Consider the following 16,332-nt stretch of genomic DNA (forward strand, 5'->3'; position numbering starts at 1 on the left):
AATAGATTTGTGCTCAGATTCAATTGATGCATGCCACATTATCTGGCAAAGGAGAAGCAACATTTGGGCCTATCTCACTTTTGGGCGGGGCTTGAGATGCAGTGAAAGCTGGACGTGCACCTTTAGATTGCCCACCTCCAGATCGTCTACCACCACTGGCAACGCTACTTGTAGGATATGATGGATATGGAGTGTATGGCCGACCACCTCTAGTCCTACGGATAGGACCTGGGCCATAGTGCCCGCGAGGAAAAAATCCTCCCCTGCTGTAATGGGGGTAGCGATAGGCTCCTCAGGTATGTGTATAGGAAGATTTGCCTGGCCGCAGCTGGCTAACTGTCTTGTGGGATTCCCCAATGTCCTTTATCTGCTTTTCCACATTCTGGTTTCCACCATATAAGTAGGCATTGTGCTCTACGTCAGATGAGAACAGATTCTCATAACACCAAGACAGTTCTGGTTTCTGCACCTCCCTGTGGCGCTGCGTAGGCAAATGTTGTGGAAACTGTGACCCAACATGGCGGGTCCTGTCATGCCCATTGCGGTTAACTCATTGACGATGCTGGCACTTGGAACAGCACTGCTGTCCTCCTTATCTACATGTTTTTCAGGCAGCAGTCAGCTTTGGACACCGAAGTTTGGATAATTTCATCCTTTCGTTGAATCTTTTGGTTTGGTGTTTCAGCAACTTGTGCACAAGATCATCGGTTTCAACCTGGCTACAAAGTTCGGTACAATTCTCAGGGCGCTTGATTTCCACTGATTTCTTGTGAAAAAGTTCGTAGTCCAAACCTTTCTGAAACATCTTGATCATGCCATTGGCTAATGACGCAGATACAGCGTCACACGTCTCTTCCTTTGGAGTCATAAACTCCGCCAGATATTCATCAAATTTGCTTACAACCGGATCCACATCAGGGGCAGTGCCAGAGCCATGATCTGTTGTGTCAGTGACACTGTGATCGTTGTCGGCCATGTTTACGGCGCTAGTGCTCGTGCCCTTTGACCCTTCGTCATGGTCACCCAATCGCAGCGCCTCCACCGCGTATTCCTCCACTGGATAAACAACACCGCCATATTCCCATTCCATGTCATGAGGCGGATAAAAATGGTCCGGATGGGGTAACGCAGAATGAGGGAGATCATGCTCATTTTCCAATTCCTGTTGAGTTTGTTTAATGTTACACATCTCAACTTTCAGGTCCAGCATGGTTTTGGGCAGCTGGCTCAATGTTTTGACGAGTTCTGTGTTGCCCGGACCAGATTTGGATGACTGGTGGCTGGTTGCCGCCAATTTTTTACGTGTGGACGAGTACGTCATCTTTCTGCTGGTCACATTCTCTTTCGACCCGGGATTGACCTTGTCTTCCCCCACTTTCGTCGAATCTTGTTTTTGTGCGTCATTGGCAGCACTGTGGTCACTATTGTTCTTCACCATACGTGAAACAGGATTGATTCCAATCCCTGCAGAAAACGGTAAGTTTTCGGTACTTTCTTGGAGCAATTTATTTGCTGCTGTCTGGTTCTGCGAGTGTACGTTTGCTACTGGTTTGCACATGCGCGATCGTATCCCATGGAATTTCTGATCCGACAGAGGGCGGTATAGAATGACATGGTGCCCACTTAAGTAGCTCTGCCACGCACATGCGCTAGAGCAAATAATGTGTCATCCTACGTAAATCCTTTTTTGTGTTTCCCAGGCTGTAAATGCCATTGTGAGACAATGGTTGCTGACGGTCAAGCAGTAGCTCATCTCTAGCAATAAAAAATAATCTTTTAATGTGGAATTTTGTCTGAATATAGATACTCAGATAAAATTTGTTACTAGCCACATGTTTGAAGTGGAATAACTTTGCTTTGGTTAAGCATAATACACTTTAACAAACTGGAGTACAGAGGTTATCATCTTATTGACAGACCTGGTCCATTGTTGCCATATTAACTGATGCCATCTTCAAGAAAAGGCATTTGAAAGTCACGAGTTGTGTCTGTGTGAGGCCACCGTAGAAGTGGATTTGGGCAGTTTTCTCCAGTTTGTGAACTTACACTGCATTGCTATGGTAACATATTGGTCTAAAAGAGCATTCCTACACTTGTGGGTGACATCCATCACAGATGCAGTCCATCAATCTATGTCTACGGTGGCCTCACAAAGACACCAGCTGTATACAAAACCTGGACTGCATGATCGTTTGATTTTTTGGTGTATGGCCTGCGCCTGCGACGTCACATCAATTTTTTTCACGAGCATTTTAATCTGCCTAAAATTTTTTATTTCTCCCGTCTCTGAATTATTTTTCATCTAAAACCCTGGACCATGTTGTTATAAGTTTGGCCGGACAGTGTCGGACTATTAGTTTTTACTTGTGCAACGTAATTGTGCAACGATCCGGAACCGTACCAAGATGTAAGTGGTATCAAAATGAAGCTGATGTTCTGACAAATATAGCAATAACTAATTTTATATGGTGTGATATTAGGTTTCCCCACAAACAGGATTTTACTAACTGTTGCCTTTTTTTCTGGGACACCCTGTAGTAATAGACCGATCCATTAAGCCACACATACTATAGCAACGGCCAGGTGACACGCGTGCAATCGATGTCTCACGCACATGCTTGGCATTTTTGCTCTGTGCTCAGTGGGGGTAGTACAGTGTCCAGTGTACAATACAGTGCTGTTCACGATACGCACTGTATACATTTTCACACAACGCAGGTTTCAAAATGAAGATGCATGGCGAAAAGTGACAACATTCATGCCTAGCTAGCCTAACTGCAAGTCTTTAATGGAAGTCAAAATAACTATTAAAGGCGGCAAAGGAGATGGGGTAGGCCCATTTGTTTTCCGTTTGTTTTTGTGAACATACTTTTGAACACACGTTGCTTTGCAACAGCCGCACGCCGCCAGCCACCGGAAACACTTTTCCCTGTCCGTCTTTGGCTTAGAAAGTTTCCCCAAACTACCTTTCCTCTTTTCTCAGGACATCGGGAACCCGATATGCAATTAGCAGAGGAACACCGCTTGACCGAGACTGTGGTGAAAACCTGGGGGCATTTTTCATCACAGTGTACAAGCAAAGCAAGTGTAAAATTAACAAAAAGTGTGCGGTAAAGTATAGGAAATTAAAGAGAGTTTGTCGGACAAAATGGCGACTAAATGTCGGACTTCAAATTACGTGCTGTGATTGGTCACTTTGTCAGGGGGTGGCTTACTGGATCGGTCTATTTAATATACATGTAGCTCTATGATGTGCCCTTGGACAAGGCACTTTGTCTTTCTCCACCCAGGTGTAAATGGGTACCTGTGAGGGCTATGATGGTTACTGTGATTGAATTAGCCCCTTTGTGTCTATTAGGCAGCATGGGGCTGTATACTCCTCAGGGAGCTGAAATGGTACATGTATTTAGAATGTTTCATTGGGCCCACTGAGCAGGGATAATAATAGTAAGCACCATGAGCATCTACCCATGATGGATACCGGTGCAATATAAATGTCCATTATTGTTATTGTTATTACCCAAGGCGACATTTGAGAATAAATTCAGTTGTCCAGTTGACTAGCAGCACATACTGACGATAAAACGCAATGTGCAGCAGCCCACACAGTACCCCTGAAACATTTTACTGGCATTTCTAATGTTTGGGAATTAAAACACCAAATCTCAGCATCAGCCTTTTTTGATTGAGAATACAAAAAGTGGAGCGTAATTGATTGAAATAAAGAAATCTAAAAATGTGTCCGGAGCTCCAAAAATGGGTATTAAGTCAGAAAAAAAAATCAAAATTGCATGATGCATATAGATGGAAAGGCCGTATCATAAGCTTCAATTTAGTGTATGTTGGAGCTCTATACCACCTTGCATTCCAAAGATAATCACAGTTTGCATACATATCATTTACATGAAAATGTCTTACGGAGAAACTGCTGCTTAAACTTTTGGGCAGCAATGGACACACATGAAAACAATAGACACAAAAACATGTTTCTGTAATCTTTATTAGTCAAAACCATCATTCCTGATGACGATTTTTGAGAGTGGAGATGTCAATGGTATGTAAAACATACCAAAAAAATCCACATAGAATAGCCCATTAGATGAAACAAAAAATTCCAACTTCATACCCTTTCTTGCAGAGCCGGTCACAAATGGAAGTTTTGGAGTTTTTCTTTGAATAATTGTCTGTTTGAAAGACATGCATGAGTCGCCCCTTTAAAATGCACTGTCATCATGGATATACAGTTGTCTAGCAACACCACGTCGGTATACTTAAGACCTTCGTCATTACTTCTACAATACCCATACTCTAAGTCTGGTGGTAATCAGTTGCAGTGAATCAGCCATCAGCAGCCCCTGTAAAATGTACTGTCGCCATGGATATTCAGTTGCCTAGCAACATCATGTCGTGGAAAGTATGCAGGCCTATGTACTCATTGTCCTTGCCGTACCAGTACAGTAAATGTACTCAAAGCCCCGTGGTAATCTGATGCCTTGAATCCATCCATTGGTAGTCCTTTAAAATGCAATGTCGCCTTGGGTATTCAATTGCCTAGCAACATCATGTCAGTAGAAAGTTTTGAGGCCTGTCTCATTACCCTTGCAATACCATACTGTACATGTACTCAAAGCCCTGTGGTAATCTGATGCCTTGAAACATAGCACATACACATTTACATTTTACCCTTGTCACAAATGTGTCATCCTGGAAAATCGGAAAAGCCTTGAATTCTGTTCAAACAGAAGCAAACCTCTAGTTTCATGTGTTTTTTATTTACTCAGATGAAACTGACAGTAGTGATGATCAGTGTTGGAGTCCTCGATTGCCGGCCTCGGCCTCAAGGCCGGCCTCGAGGTAGATTTTCATGGCATCGGCCACTAAGGGCAATGCCTTGGCCTTGGCCTCGGAGACCTCCTAATTTGTCGAGGCCGGCTCGAGGTTGCCCAATTTTTCCTACAATTCAACATGTTTCTTCAATCAAAAGTGTGTTTTTTTTTAAAATCATTTTTACAGTTACCAACCTTCATTAAGATGATACATTAACATAACAGTAGTGTCTAGTTGCAAGATTCTTTTCTTGGGTTCCTTGAGTCTTTTCATTCCTCCTCGGTGAATTAAAATATAATAAAATATCACACGTCAAAGTTGATTTTTAAAACCTTTGCTTTGGCTTTGCCTCCTACATGTACATGTACTTCTTTGTTCCGAGCCACTGAGAGGCAAGCTATAAACGGCAGTATTCCAACTTGTGTCTTCATATAATCAACAGGATTAAATTTTATTAAAGCAAAAAGTAGGCACCAAAACATAGCTGGGAATGGAATTGGGACATATAGGTTGATAGGCATTGCAGTGTTGCACATAACTCAGTCCGCAATGCACATTGGGCATCTTGTTCGAAAACCAGTTTAACTCCCACCATAGCCTGGTTTCCTGTCCGCCAAAGTTAGCCATGAATGAGTGTTACGGCACAGGGAACTAAAGCACACACGTGTGGCACCACATGTGCGTTTTTTTCCTGATGTTGCCTGACGACATGAGTCTCGTACGTTTAGGCACAATAAAAACAAACCTGGTTTAGCATCCTCCCTCATTGGGAAAAAAAAGGAAGGAGAAGGCCTTTTTTAACGGGTTGGCCTAATTTTTAAGATGGCTGCCAGCTTTCTTTTTTTAAATGGACCCCAATTGGACTCAGGATTTGACATCAGCTTTTTAAAGGTTGAAATGCGATCTTTTCCTACCGATTTTGGAAAAGGATTGGGGTTTTTTTCTTTGGTTTTTAACTTTTTTTTTTTAAATTCTTTAAAAAGGATCCAGCCTCTAAAAAGGAAGCGGCGGGCAGGGACGCTAATGCATGTATATTTTTTCACTTTGCCTTACATTGGTTCCAGTTCCTTGCTCTTTCTATGCTCTAAGTACATGTACTACCGTGTAGCTTATGTCATCAAATTTGAGAAAATGTCTGCGAATTCTCCTCGGGGCTGTGGCCTCTGGCCTTGGCTTCGGAGGTTTCGCCTTGACTACAACACTTGGCTGATGATGATAACATGTACTATCCTTCATCAGAATGTGTTGACGAGTCAGGTACAGTGCATGCTTATATTACTAAATCGTTTCCTGCAAAAACTCATGAAGTGCCAAGATGATTGTGCAACAAAAGTAATTTTTTCAGGTAAACAGGTAGTTTGTGGCCTTCCATTGGGCCCTGCATAAAAAAAATGAAAATAGTAAAATTAAAGTAAAACTATAGTTTTAGAGTATTTCAGCCAGGTCTGCAGCCTTGTAAACAGAGCCCAGACTGTGCGGTGTTATATAACTGTCTTTTGTTCAGGAACCTGGCTCAGTGCACTGCTGACCTCTTTTCAATAGGGGCCAGATTAGCGTGCAGCGGTGCTGTGTGGCTCATCGCTTAAGTGGTGGAGCGCTTTTGTCCCTGGTGGTAATCCGCTCGCTCTCAATGCCCCAAAGCCTGGTATAGGGTTTCAAAACAAGGCTGGATTATCACCACTTTTGAGAGTGAAAAATGTTGGTAATGCCCAGCAGCCTGGTCTTTTGTTTGGAGTACGGTCTTTTGTTACAGGGCCCTGTTTCCTTTGTCCGAGTTCGGGGACCCCGGCCACGCATATAAACCATAAGTCTCCAATCCCGGAGTCCCCGGCAGGAAGTGGTTAAGTACATGACCATTTACTTCCACCTCAAAGTTTTGGATACTGTTCAACTGATGTCTGATGCTATAATCATTACATTTATTTTCTCGTAATTCAACACTAGACGATGTTCATTCAGCCAATTAGTTAGTTCTTGAAGTGCGGAAGAAATTTCCTTTCAATATATACACTTGTTTTACCATAAAAATCGTAAGTATTGTTTTGACTGCATACATGTATATCCACAATAACATCTTTAATAGAGTTTGTCATTGAATTAACATATACAGAAAACAACAGCAGCCCCAAAATGGACCCCTGTGGGCTGTGGCATTCGACTAGCAATACAAAGTGGGTTGGAGAATTCCTTATTAACACAAACTCATCTCTGCTTAGATAAGTAACTCGTAAACCACTTAAGTGCAATTTCAGAACATCCAAGTGACTTCAATTTACGAAGTAAAATGTATTATGAGTTAAATAAGTGTAAATTACCATCCAGGTGAAAAGAATAAACAATATTACTACAAGTAAGTGACCACTACTACTTAATGAATGTGGACAAATCTGTAATGTCCGTAACACTACAAATGTAATGTCTGTCACAATCATGGCTCCGGAGGGTGTATGTTTCATCTGTTTCACTAAATTCAACTTTATTATAATTTAACATTTCAATCTGTAGGTAGATTGGTCTGTGTGCTTAAACTTACAGACTTTTCAATGAATGTAAAGGCATGCAAAAAGTTGTGTCCAAAACTGTAACGTTTGTAACAGCTAACACAATATGCAGTAAAAAGCTTTCACACGGTTTATACTTTAGGGTCACTTGTTTATGATTCCATTTTAAGAGTTGGGAATAAAACAGCTGTGCTATCCTAATGACCTTTCGAAGTTGCAAAATTTTCTGAAATGTAATAGGACCCTCTTCTGGTCACTCACAGGCCTGAGGGGCACATAGTCGTTCACTAGTGACCGAATTATGCCAGTCCCCATGTGTTTTGTAACACACCTATGTCCAAAAATAGAGAAATTAAACTTTTCAGTGTAGTTAATTGTGAATCTTTCCCAAGAACTATTTCCCCGATTTCTTCCTCGGTAACAAGGGTAAATCGAGGTTTTCGTGGCAGCAGTATTATGATCCGCGTCAGACACCACCACCTTAAGTTGGATAATGAGATTTGACAATCTGGTAAGAGGGTGCCATTACCAGTTAAAATTGTTTGAACATTACGCTTGTGCTGTCTTGACACGCATTCCAATTGGAATCTATACTTCGAACATTACGCGTGGGCGCTGTCTTGATGCACAAATTACTTTTATTACATGAGATACCCCCATCTCTACCCTTTCAAATGTTGGGGGTTGTGAATGGATGTGAACACATGTACAAATGTAACTGCCCCTTTTTGAAATATCAGTGTGTCCTGAATAGAAACAACTTGACAGCTGGTCTCAGAATTTTGTAGGGGAAGGGCATAAACAAATCTAAATATAATTCCTCTTTGAGAATTTAAGGGCAATTGAATAAAAAAAAAGTGACATATCCCTCCCTTTTTTCAAGAGGGTCGTGAAAAGATCCAAATACATGGGGGCCCCATTTTTGCATTTTAGGAGTAGTGAGTGGATCTAAATACATGTGAACCTCCCCTTTCTGAATTTTAGATGGTTATGAGCAGCAGCTGAGGAAGTCAAAGCAGGCGAGGGAGTCAAAGCAGGCGAGGGAGTCAAAGCAGGCAAGGAAGTCGCAGCAGGAAAGTGAGTCGGAGCAGGAGAGTGAGTTGGAGCAGGCGAAAGGGTCGCGGCAGCTGAGGAAGTCAAAGCAGGCGAGGGAGTCAAAGCAGGCGAGGGAGTCAAAGCAGGCAAGGAAGTCGCAGCAGGAGAGTGAGTCGGAGCAGGAGAGGGAGTTGGAGCAGGCGAAAGGGTCGCGGCAGCTGAGGAAGTCAAAGCAGGCGAGGGAGTCAAAGCAGGCGAGGGAGTCAAAGCAGGCGAGGGAGTCAAAGCAGGCGAGGGAGTCAGAGCAGGCGAGGGAGTCAGAGCAGGCAAGGAAGTCGCAGCAGGAGAGTGAGTCGGAGCAGGAGAGTGAGTCGGAGCAGGAGAGGGAGTTGGAGCAGGCGAAAGGGTCGCGGCAGCTGAGGAAGTCAAAGCAGGCGAGGGAGTCAAAGCAAGCGAGGGAGTTACATGTAGAGCAAGCAAAGCACTCAAAGCTGCCAAGGAACACCAGCGATCTCAGAAAACATGGTAAGTCCCAGTTACCCCTTCAGTGTCAGGGCTTGTGATAGACGATAATAGAACAAAGAAAAAAGAACGGAACTAAAGATGTGTTTTTCAGCAGACAAACATGCTGTTTCAAAACATCATTTATTGCAGATGTACATGTAGGTAACATATATGAACTTTAACCCCTTCGGTTTGGGACTGATTTTCCATGACCATGATGACCTGCCACTTTCACGGTATTAAGCACCAGGCGACTCACACACAGAGCACCCATGCGGCATGGCAGAGTAGATTGTGAGTGCATACTGAACGCTGATATTCATATACATGTACACACAATATACGTTAGTACACGTACGTACATTTATACATACAGTACTCGCCACAGTAAATAGTTCCCGGTATACTATAAAACCATGGTTACCTATAATCTGCCCGATACTTATCGACACGTTGAAACGAAAAACGTAAGCTTTTTAGAGGTTTGGTCTCTAATTTAATTAAATAAAGATAGAAATAATTACCCCTAAAGGAAAAACTTGAGTCTCGGTCTTCTCCAGCCGCTTCTTGACTCGACGAAATAGTGAAGATTTAATATATACAATAATGAATATTAAGGAAATGTGTCCTTCCGCGGGAACAGTCACCGTAAGGAGAAAACACTGCCTAATCAGATCCTATCCCCGCATCTGGACACAAGTTGAACTAAGAAAAATGGCTGCTAGATGAAGTAGTGGACCAGTGACTTATAGAAGCTCGGCTGCACAGCGAAGGAGTGTGTGTGGTGCATTCTGCATGCACTAAGCTTTTATAACACTTTGCTGGAATGAAGAGCCCTACCCTGTCCATTGAATTCAATTATAAAAGCCGCAGGTCTGAACAAAAAGGGGGATTAACCGACCTCTTAAAAAAAAGCTAGGGCAAGACTGCAGCGCTAAAGCTGTTCAGGAATTCACTACAGCTTCTTATCTGAATAGTAAACAGTCTTCGGTCAGGCTTTGGTCATAAACTCCTTCCTTTCGTTCACCGTAGTCATAGAAAACGACAAACAAGGTGTCTGATCTAGCCGACCCCAAACATTGTCTTTCATTGTCCCACTACCCAGGCTTGTAGGTCGTAAATTCCCAGTCATTGGTTACCTGCCATTGTGTATGCAACAATAATGAGCATGGCCTGTGTATTCACGCGCCAATACCCCAAGGAGTCAGCTTTTTAATGAAAGAAGGTCCAAGAGCTTCATCAGTTTAGATTGAATTCTGTGTTATATATAGTCTTGGTTCCAAGACTGTATTGGCGTTATTTGTGCAACACGCTCCCGGTCTGTGACTTTCAGCACTCCAGAGGGCGCTATTTGACACCCTACCAGCTGCTAGCCAGACCGGTGCCAAAAGTCTTGGTGATTCTGGCAGGCGGTGTTTAAATTTTTCTTTGCATTTCGGCAAAATCTCCCCCGGCTTTCCTGGGGAACCAATCACCTAGCTCATTTTATATTCGCAATGACGAAATCGTGCGTGCAGCAAGTTTGAAGCTAGCCATTAGCATTAGCCTTTTTACTGTGCGTAGGTCACGTTCTGGGAGACAACGGCAACGCAACCGTGTTTCAGTGGCACTTCAGTAGGTGACAGTAGCGGCGATAGGCATGGGGTTGACGGGTCGCACTGTATACGGCCGGTGTGGACAGTCTCATCGAGCTGCTTGACTTCTTCGCTTTTGGCATGGCGTCAGCTTTTGCGAGCGGTCCGGCATTGGCAACATGTTAATAACGTGCAAACCAGCTTAGGAAATTTCAATTTTTTTAAGTATTATTGGCCTATGACTTTATACCGAGATAGATAAAAACGATTTATGCGACATCTGTCACCATCAAGTACAAATTTACAGTCACTGTCAGCTACAAATGAGCTCCTCAACAAGAAATATTTGGAACGAACATGTTACCATGCCACGGTCAGCTCACTGACAGCCAGTATATCAGACCAAACTCGGCTGCGTTATGGCTAGATTGACCGGCTATGTATTTGCATAATCTACCGCCATTCTTTGCTTATGTGAACAATCAGTACGCGATTACCATATTCCTGCTACGCCCCCGCTTGCCAGATTAGCAAGGACGTTACTTCTAGGTTCATCTGTTCTACAAACAGCCTAGCACCAGCACCCTCTGTTGATTAAAGAAAGTGTATACTATACCTGTACACAAACGCAAATTGTAGTAACGTCTTGGAACAAAGACTATGTTGTATAATGTTCCGATTTTTCCTACATGTACAGTAGTTGCGATCACTTCAAACATCAAGAAAAAGCAAATTTTCTGGATTGGTCTTTTCTCTCCATGTTTTCCCGAATGAAGTGTATTTTGGAGACTTTCTTTTGCAAAATAGGCATCATGTTTAAATTCCTTTTGCCATTAATTAGCTTGGTCGATTTAGTGTCATTTGTTTTGCTCAGGTTAAAAAATACCTCTTCTATGATTTATAGGCAGTTCCCCCAAAGAATTAATGATTGAATAAATAAAACAAATTGTCGTCTGAACAACCCTTTTGCGTAAAATTGCTTGTATTTTTTGCTACCTACAAACTTACATTCGCTATTTTTGCACATTTAATAATTTGCAGAACTTGATCTCTGTAGTCTGTGTATGTATATGTGCTTTTTTTCAGGTATGTGAATTTTACTTTAACGTAAAAATGAGGTCTATGACTTTATTTTTATCCCAAACCTAGACCACGTGGCTACTCTTTTTGACTGACTTCGTTGGACCATTTGTTTCCCCCCCCCCGAGCGCCTGACCCTACAAAATATTAACTTTTCCTGTCTCCGCATATGCTCATTTCATTATCCAAAACATGGAGCAAGTGGTTAAGGTTAATATTTCGCAATGGATTTTTTTTAGTGGCACTTTGGGTGAGCTTTATTCAAAACTTGGACCGTGTGATCGTTTAATTTTGTTCTTTGTGTGCTGGGGGCCGCGATGGCACATTTGGCAGTTACCTTCCGAAAATATTTTATTCCACCCGTCTCCGCAATTTTTTTTTTCCCAAACATGGACCACGTGCATGGTTATTAATTCTGCCGGACTGCATTGGAGTATTACTTTTTTTATCTGCGCCCTACCCTCCAAAACCATTTATTCCCCTGTCTCCGCATTTCTTTATCCAAATGCTGGACCACGTGGCTATACTATTTTTGCCTGACATTGTCGGACCATTCATTTTTTTTCCTGGAGTGTCCCACCCCCCCCAGAGTATTTACTCCTCCCGTTTCCACATACCCGCATTTCTTTATCCAAAACCTGGAACAAGTAGTTGAAGTTGATATTTCGTAATGGATTTTTAGGGTGACTTCGGGGGAGCTTTATTCAAAACCCGGACCGCTTGATCGTTTGATATTTGGAATCCGGTCCGCGACTTCACATTTTTCACAAGCATACCTACCAAAAATATTATTCCTCCCGTCCCCGTATTTTTTTCATCCATAAACCTGGACTGTGGTTATTAATTTTGCCAGACAGCGTTGGAATATTATTTTTTACTTACGTCCCACCCTCCCCAAAAATATTTATCTAATCCGTCTCCACATTTCTTTATCTCAAGCCTGGACCACGTGGCCACTACATCGTTGGAACATTCATTTTTTTCACTATCGTCTGACCCTCCAAAATATTCATTCCGCATTTCTTTCCAAAAGCTACTATTTTTGCCCGACATCATCGGACCATTCATTTTTATCCCCGAGCATCCAACCCCACAAAATATTTAATCCTCCCGTCTCCACATAAGTTGTCCTTCATTGGTCCATTCCTGGGGGAGGGGGCACAGTCAATTACATTTTCAATGAAAAGAAAGGCCGATACCTATCGAAAAGTGGTACTTCTCTAGCCAGCATGCAGCCATTTTACAAATAGGATCCATCCGCTGTCTCGGGAAAATAGGACCCCTTTTGGTCATAACGTTCATAGGCATAGGCCAGGCATACGGACTCGCCTTTGCGAAAAATATTTGCCCATCTGTCCATCTTTCAGTTCATTTTTGCCTTTTTTCTGTCAATTCCCCCCCCCTCCAAAAATGAATCGCAGCCTCACCAGTCTCAGTCCAAAAATAGACTGGGGTGCTTTCCCCTGCATGCCGGCTAATACGCCTATCAAAAATGCTTTTAAGATAGAAGCCCCAAAAGCAGAGAGTTGATCACAGCATATACTTCTAGATTTCACCCCTTTTCAATGAAAAAGATTTCCGCTTTCAAAGAAAAAGGATGGTGGGTCATTTTTCGTGCTGTCGCTTCAAGGAGCTCAGTCAGCGCACCTTTTAGTAGACTTTGCAGTGGCAGGTGCCTCGGGCCGGGGACGGACAGATTACCAGTGGACATTTTGCATCACTATAGCTTCAACAACACTGATCATGGATGAATCACACTTCCAGTGTATATCGAATCATGATGATTTTATCCATTTGTTTGTCACAATTGAAACTTCTCAATGTGTTTCCGAGTCAACCGTGACCGCTTATTCCATGCTACTACCACCCCCGCACCCGGCACGTTCAACTGCCGGGCGACTGCAGATTTAGTTCAAATTATTTCTAATGAAATATGACCGACTTCCTGACGTTTTCATAATACAATGATAGAAAAGTGAGGTTTGTGACTGTCTGGCAATTAGTCTACAACACAAAATAATGAAGGCCTCCCCGGGCCCTTTCACACGATTTATTTAGCAATGGTCTTGAGGGTGGAAGTAGACCCCTTGCTCAGTAAACAGCCGTCGTTATCCCAAGATCCTTGGCGGGATAAGGTAGGCCCTTTGCCAAATACAGAGCGTGGGAATGTCTGGGGCGTTGCACGTGATACAGGCTTGTCGCCTGACGACAAAATGCTACAACCAATGAAAAATCCGATACAAACATCGGAGCAAAGCTTCTTCAGTTGACATGGCTTAAAGGACTTTATGGGCCATATGACTGCCTGTAATTAGCATGCATGTACAGTCGATTCCCATTAGATTTATAAAACACAGTCCCTAGGAACTCAATCGTCACAAAACCTCAGGTGTGCGTTCATATTCATGAGTTGGTTTCTACTATGTCTTAATGACCAATGGCTATGAAAAATGTTTTTTATACTCATAAAAAAGGAAGTATGGCCAGCATGATAAAAATTGTTAAATTTAATTGTTACTTGTGGACATTTTCTCTTTCACAAGACTAGCAATAGGTGTTCTAGTTGTCAAAGCTATAATACATGTAAAATGAAAATATTCATAATAATGAAGTGTCGTTGGGGTGATTTTGAAAAGAAAACTGTAAACCTTTGTTTCACAAAATAATCAATATCATCAAAGTTCAATTAGAAGTAACCGGGAAACAATCAGAGATATCAACTTACGTCAGCGATATTCCAAACCACCAACGACTCAGTAACATTGAATTCATGGACTGAACGGGCCGAAATTAGAACATTTGCAATATGGAACTACACAGCAAATTGTATAGATCATAAATATAATAAAATTCCACATTTCTGCAACAATCACCCCTAATGCTCTTGAGAAAAAAATAGACACGTGAATCCCCTCGATACGTTTTCAGCATGAACAATATTACAGTTCCACTGAATAGTAGACTTGTAATTTTGAATTTATACACATTGTGTCAATGCTCGGTCTGTCAAAAATGACATTCAATATCATTGTCCGTCATCATGAAATGACGTTCGCTCACAGTCTGTCAAAATTTATGACGTTAGAGAGTATGTCCATCACGTGATGACGTCCGGCAACGTTATGGCCGTGCGGCTCAGCACGTGCTTCGGCAATGGCGCTGTTTCTTGTGTAGCAAAAAGGCCCGTTATGTGACAACGGATTTTGACGTGTTGTTGGCCGTTCAGGGATAGTGTGTGCTATCCAGCGAACATTTTCTAGTCGTGAACGCCATTCATTGTCGCACGTCATATATTTGACAGATTTATTTGAACATGCTTATTACAAACCAGGTAAAAGCGAGAGCAGGTCAGGGCCCGTTCTTCACGACATTGGTGTCGGAAGAAAAAAAGGCACATGGATTGAATGAACTGGCGAAACAGTCAACGCACTACCCCCGAGTTCCTTTTTCGCGAATATTATGGGTTTGTATGGACGGACAGGTTTTTAAATGACGTTCGCAAAATTCAGGATCATTTGCCAGAAGTTGTGAGATTCTGGCGGCTTTATTGAAATCATCTGAAAATGTTCACAATTGGGTCATTTCACTTCTAATCTTACATACCTCTAAATAAAGGTAAGTTGTTATTTTAGATATCTTCGAGGTGTTCTTAAGTTGACATTTTGACAGAAATTGATGACGATCGCAACTTTTCAAATAGGACTAAACTGTATTTTGAGGGAATGACAACCAATGAAACGGTGCTTGCATTGGATTGTGTTTGCGTCCAAATTTCATGTAACTCCAGAGTAAGCTAGCCGTGTCTTTATTGTCCATTTAAAACTGGTATTAGATGGCCATGTGACGGGCTCTCGACCAATAGGAATGGGCCAACTGCCTGAGGTATTTATGAATGCTTTTTAAAAATTGACATTCGAGGGACTGAAATGGTTCACTTTTTGTGGAACCTGCCATTTCTTTATCCAAAACCTGGAGCAAGTTGGGGGGGGAGATAGAAATATGCCGGCCACGGTAGTGGAAAAAAACACCATGGGATTGATTTTTGTTGTGAGTGGTGATGTATGGATGGCTGTGAAAGTGGGAGCATTTGTTGTTTTCCTATTATGCTGAGCGGGTTGAAATGAAAACTTTGCAGTCGAAGCCAAAACATCTTCACCTCCACCCAAAATGTGTCCTTACAACCTTCGGAAACCGGTACACATGGATAACCTTTTCTTGACCTCAACCACAGTGGTTGTTTTAATACATTGGTGGGCTGACTGTGATGTTTATCTTCTTGGGTTGTTTGCAAAGGAATTAAATAAAGATAAGAAGGAGTCACCATTGTCACAAAAATGGACTGCTGCCTCGAGATCTGCTGGGCCGGAAAGGTAAACACAAACAAATTTACTGCAGCAATAAAAACCATGTTGACTTGCCCCTGGACAGAAGGAATGTTTGTGGTTTTTTAATCCGGCCATAAAATTTCTCTGGTACTGGGCACCTACAATACCTCCATACTTGAAACGTAATAAAGCGTTTACTGGGAATTATTTACTGTGGCAAGTACTGTATGCACACATATATTGAATACACATGCACATGTACTGTACCATTATGTGAGCAGAGACACACTAAACCATTCTCTCTAATGGCACCGAACAAAGAGCCCATTTGGTCAGTAACAAAAGGGTTTGTGGCTCACAAGAGGGCAGATGGTTCCCGGGAACTTTGCCCTTTTTGCAAAACCCATCTCTTGGTATGACTAACCTCGCAAAAGAAGGTATTATATGATGAAACGGGAAACACGGAATCTGACACCATCCGGTGTT

At 42.3% G+C, this 16,332-nt stretch overlaps 1 protein-coding gene across 9 annotated transcripts in view; it reads left to right on the forward strand.

Moving 5' to 3' along the window:
- The window catches only part of LOC110990123 (uncharacterized), a 184,459-nt gene that overhangs the window by 120,282 nt on the left and 47,845 nt on the right, over positions 1 to 16,332 (forward strand). For 8 of the 9 annotated variants that reach the window (XM_087131747.1, XM_087131746.1, XM_087131750.1 and 5 more), the window contains one exon: positions 8,313 to 8,888. In XM_087131747.1, the coding sequence (XP_086987873.1) occupies positions 8,313 to 8,888 (576 nt within the window). Of the gene's footprint in view, positions 1 to 8,312; positions 8,889 to 10,430; positions 11,403 to 16,332 lie in introns of those variants that run through there. The other variant, XM_087131751.1, reaches the window with a different exon arrangement.

The sequence above is a fragment of the Acanthaster planci genome, unplaced genomic scaffold (genome assembly GCF_054643075.1).
Source record: "Acanthaster planci isolate LZ-2023a unplaced genomic scaffold, COTS_SCS Contig11, whole genome shotgun sequence".
NCBI classification, from domain to species: domain Eukaryota; kingdom Metazoa; phylum Echinodermata; class Asteroidea; order Valvatida; family Acanthasteridae; genus Acanthaster; species Acanthaster planci.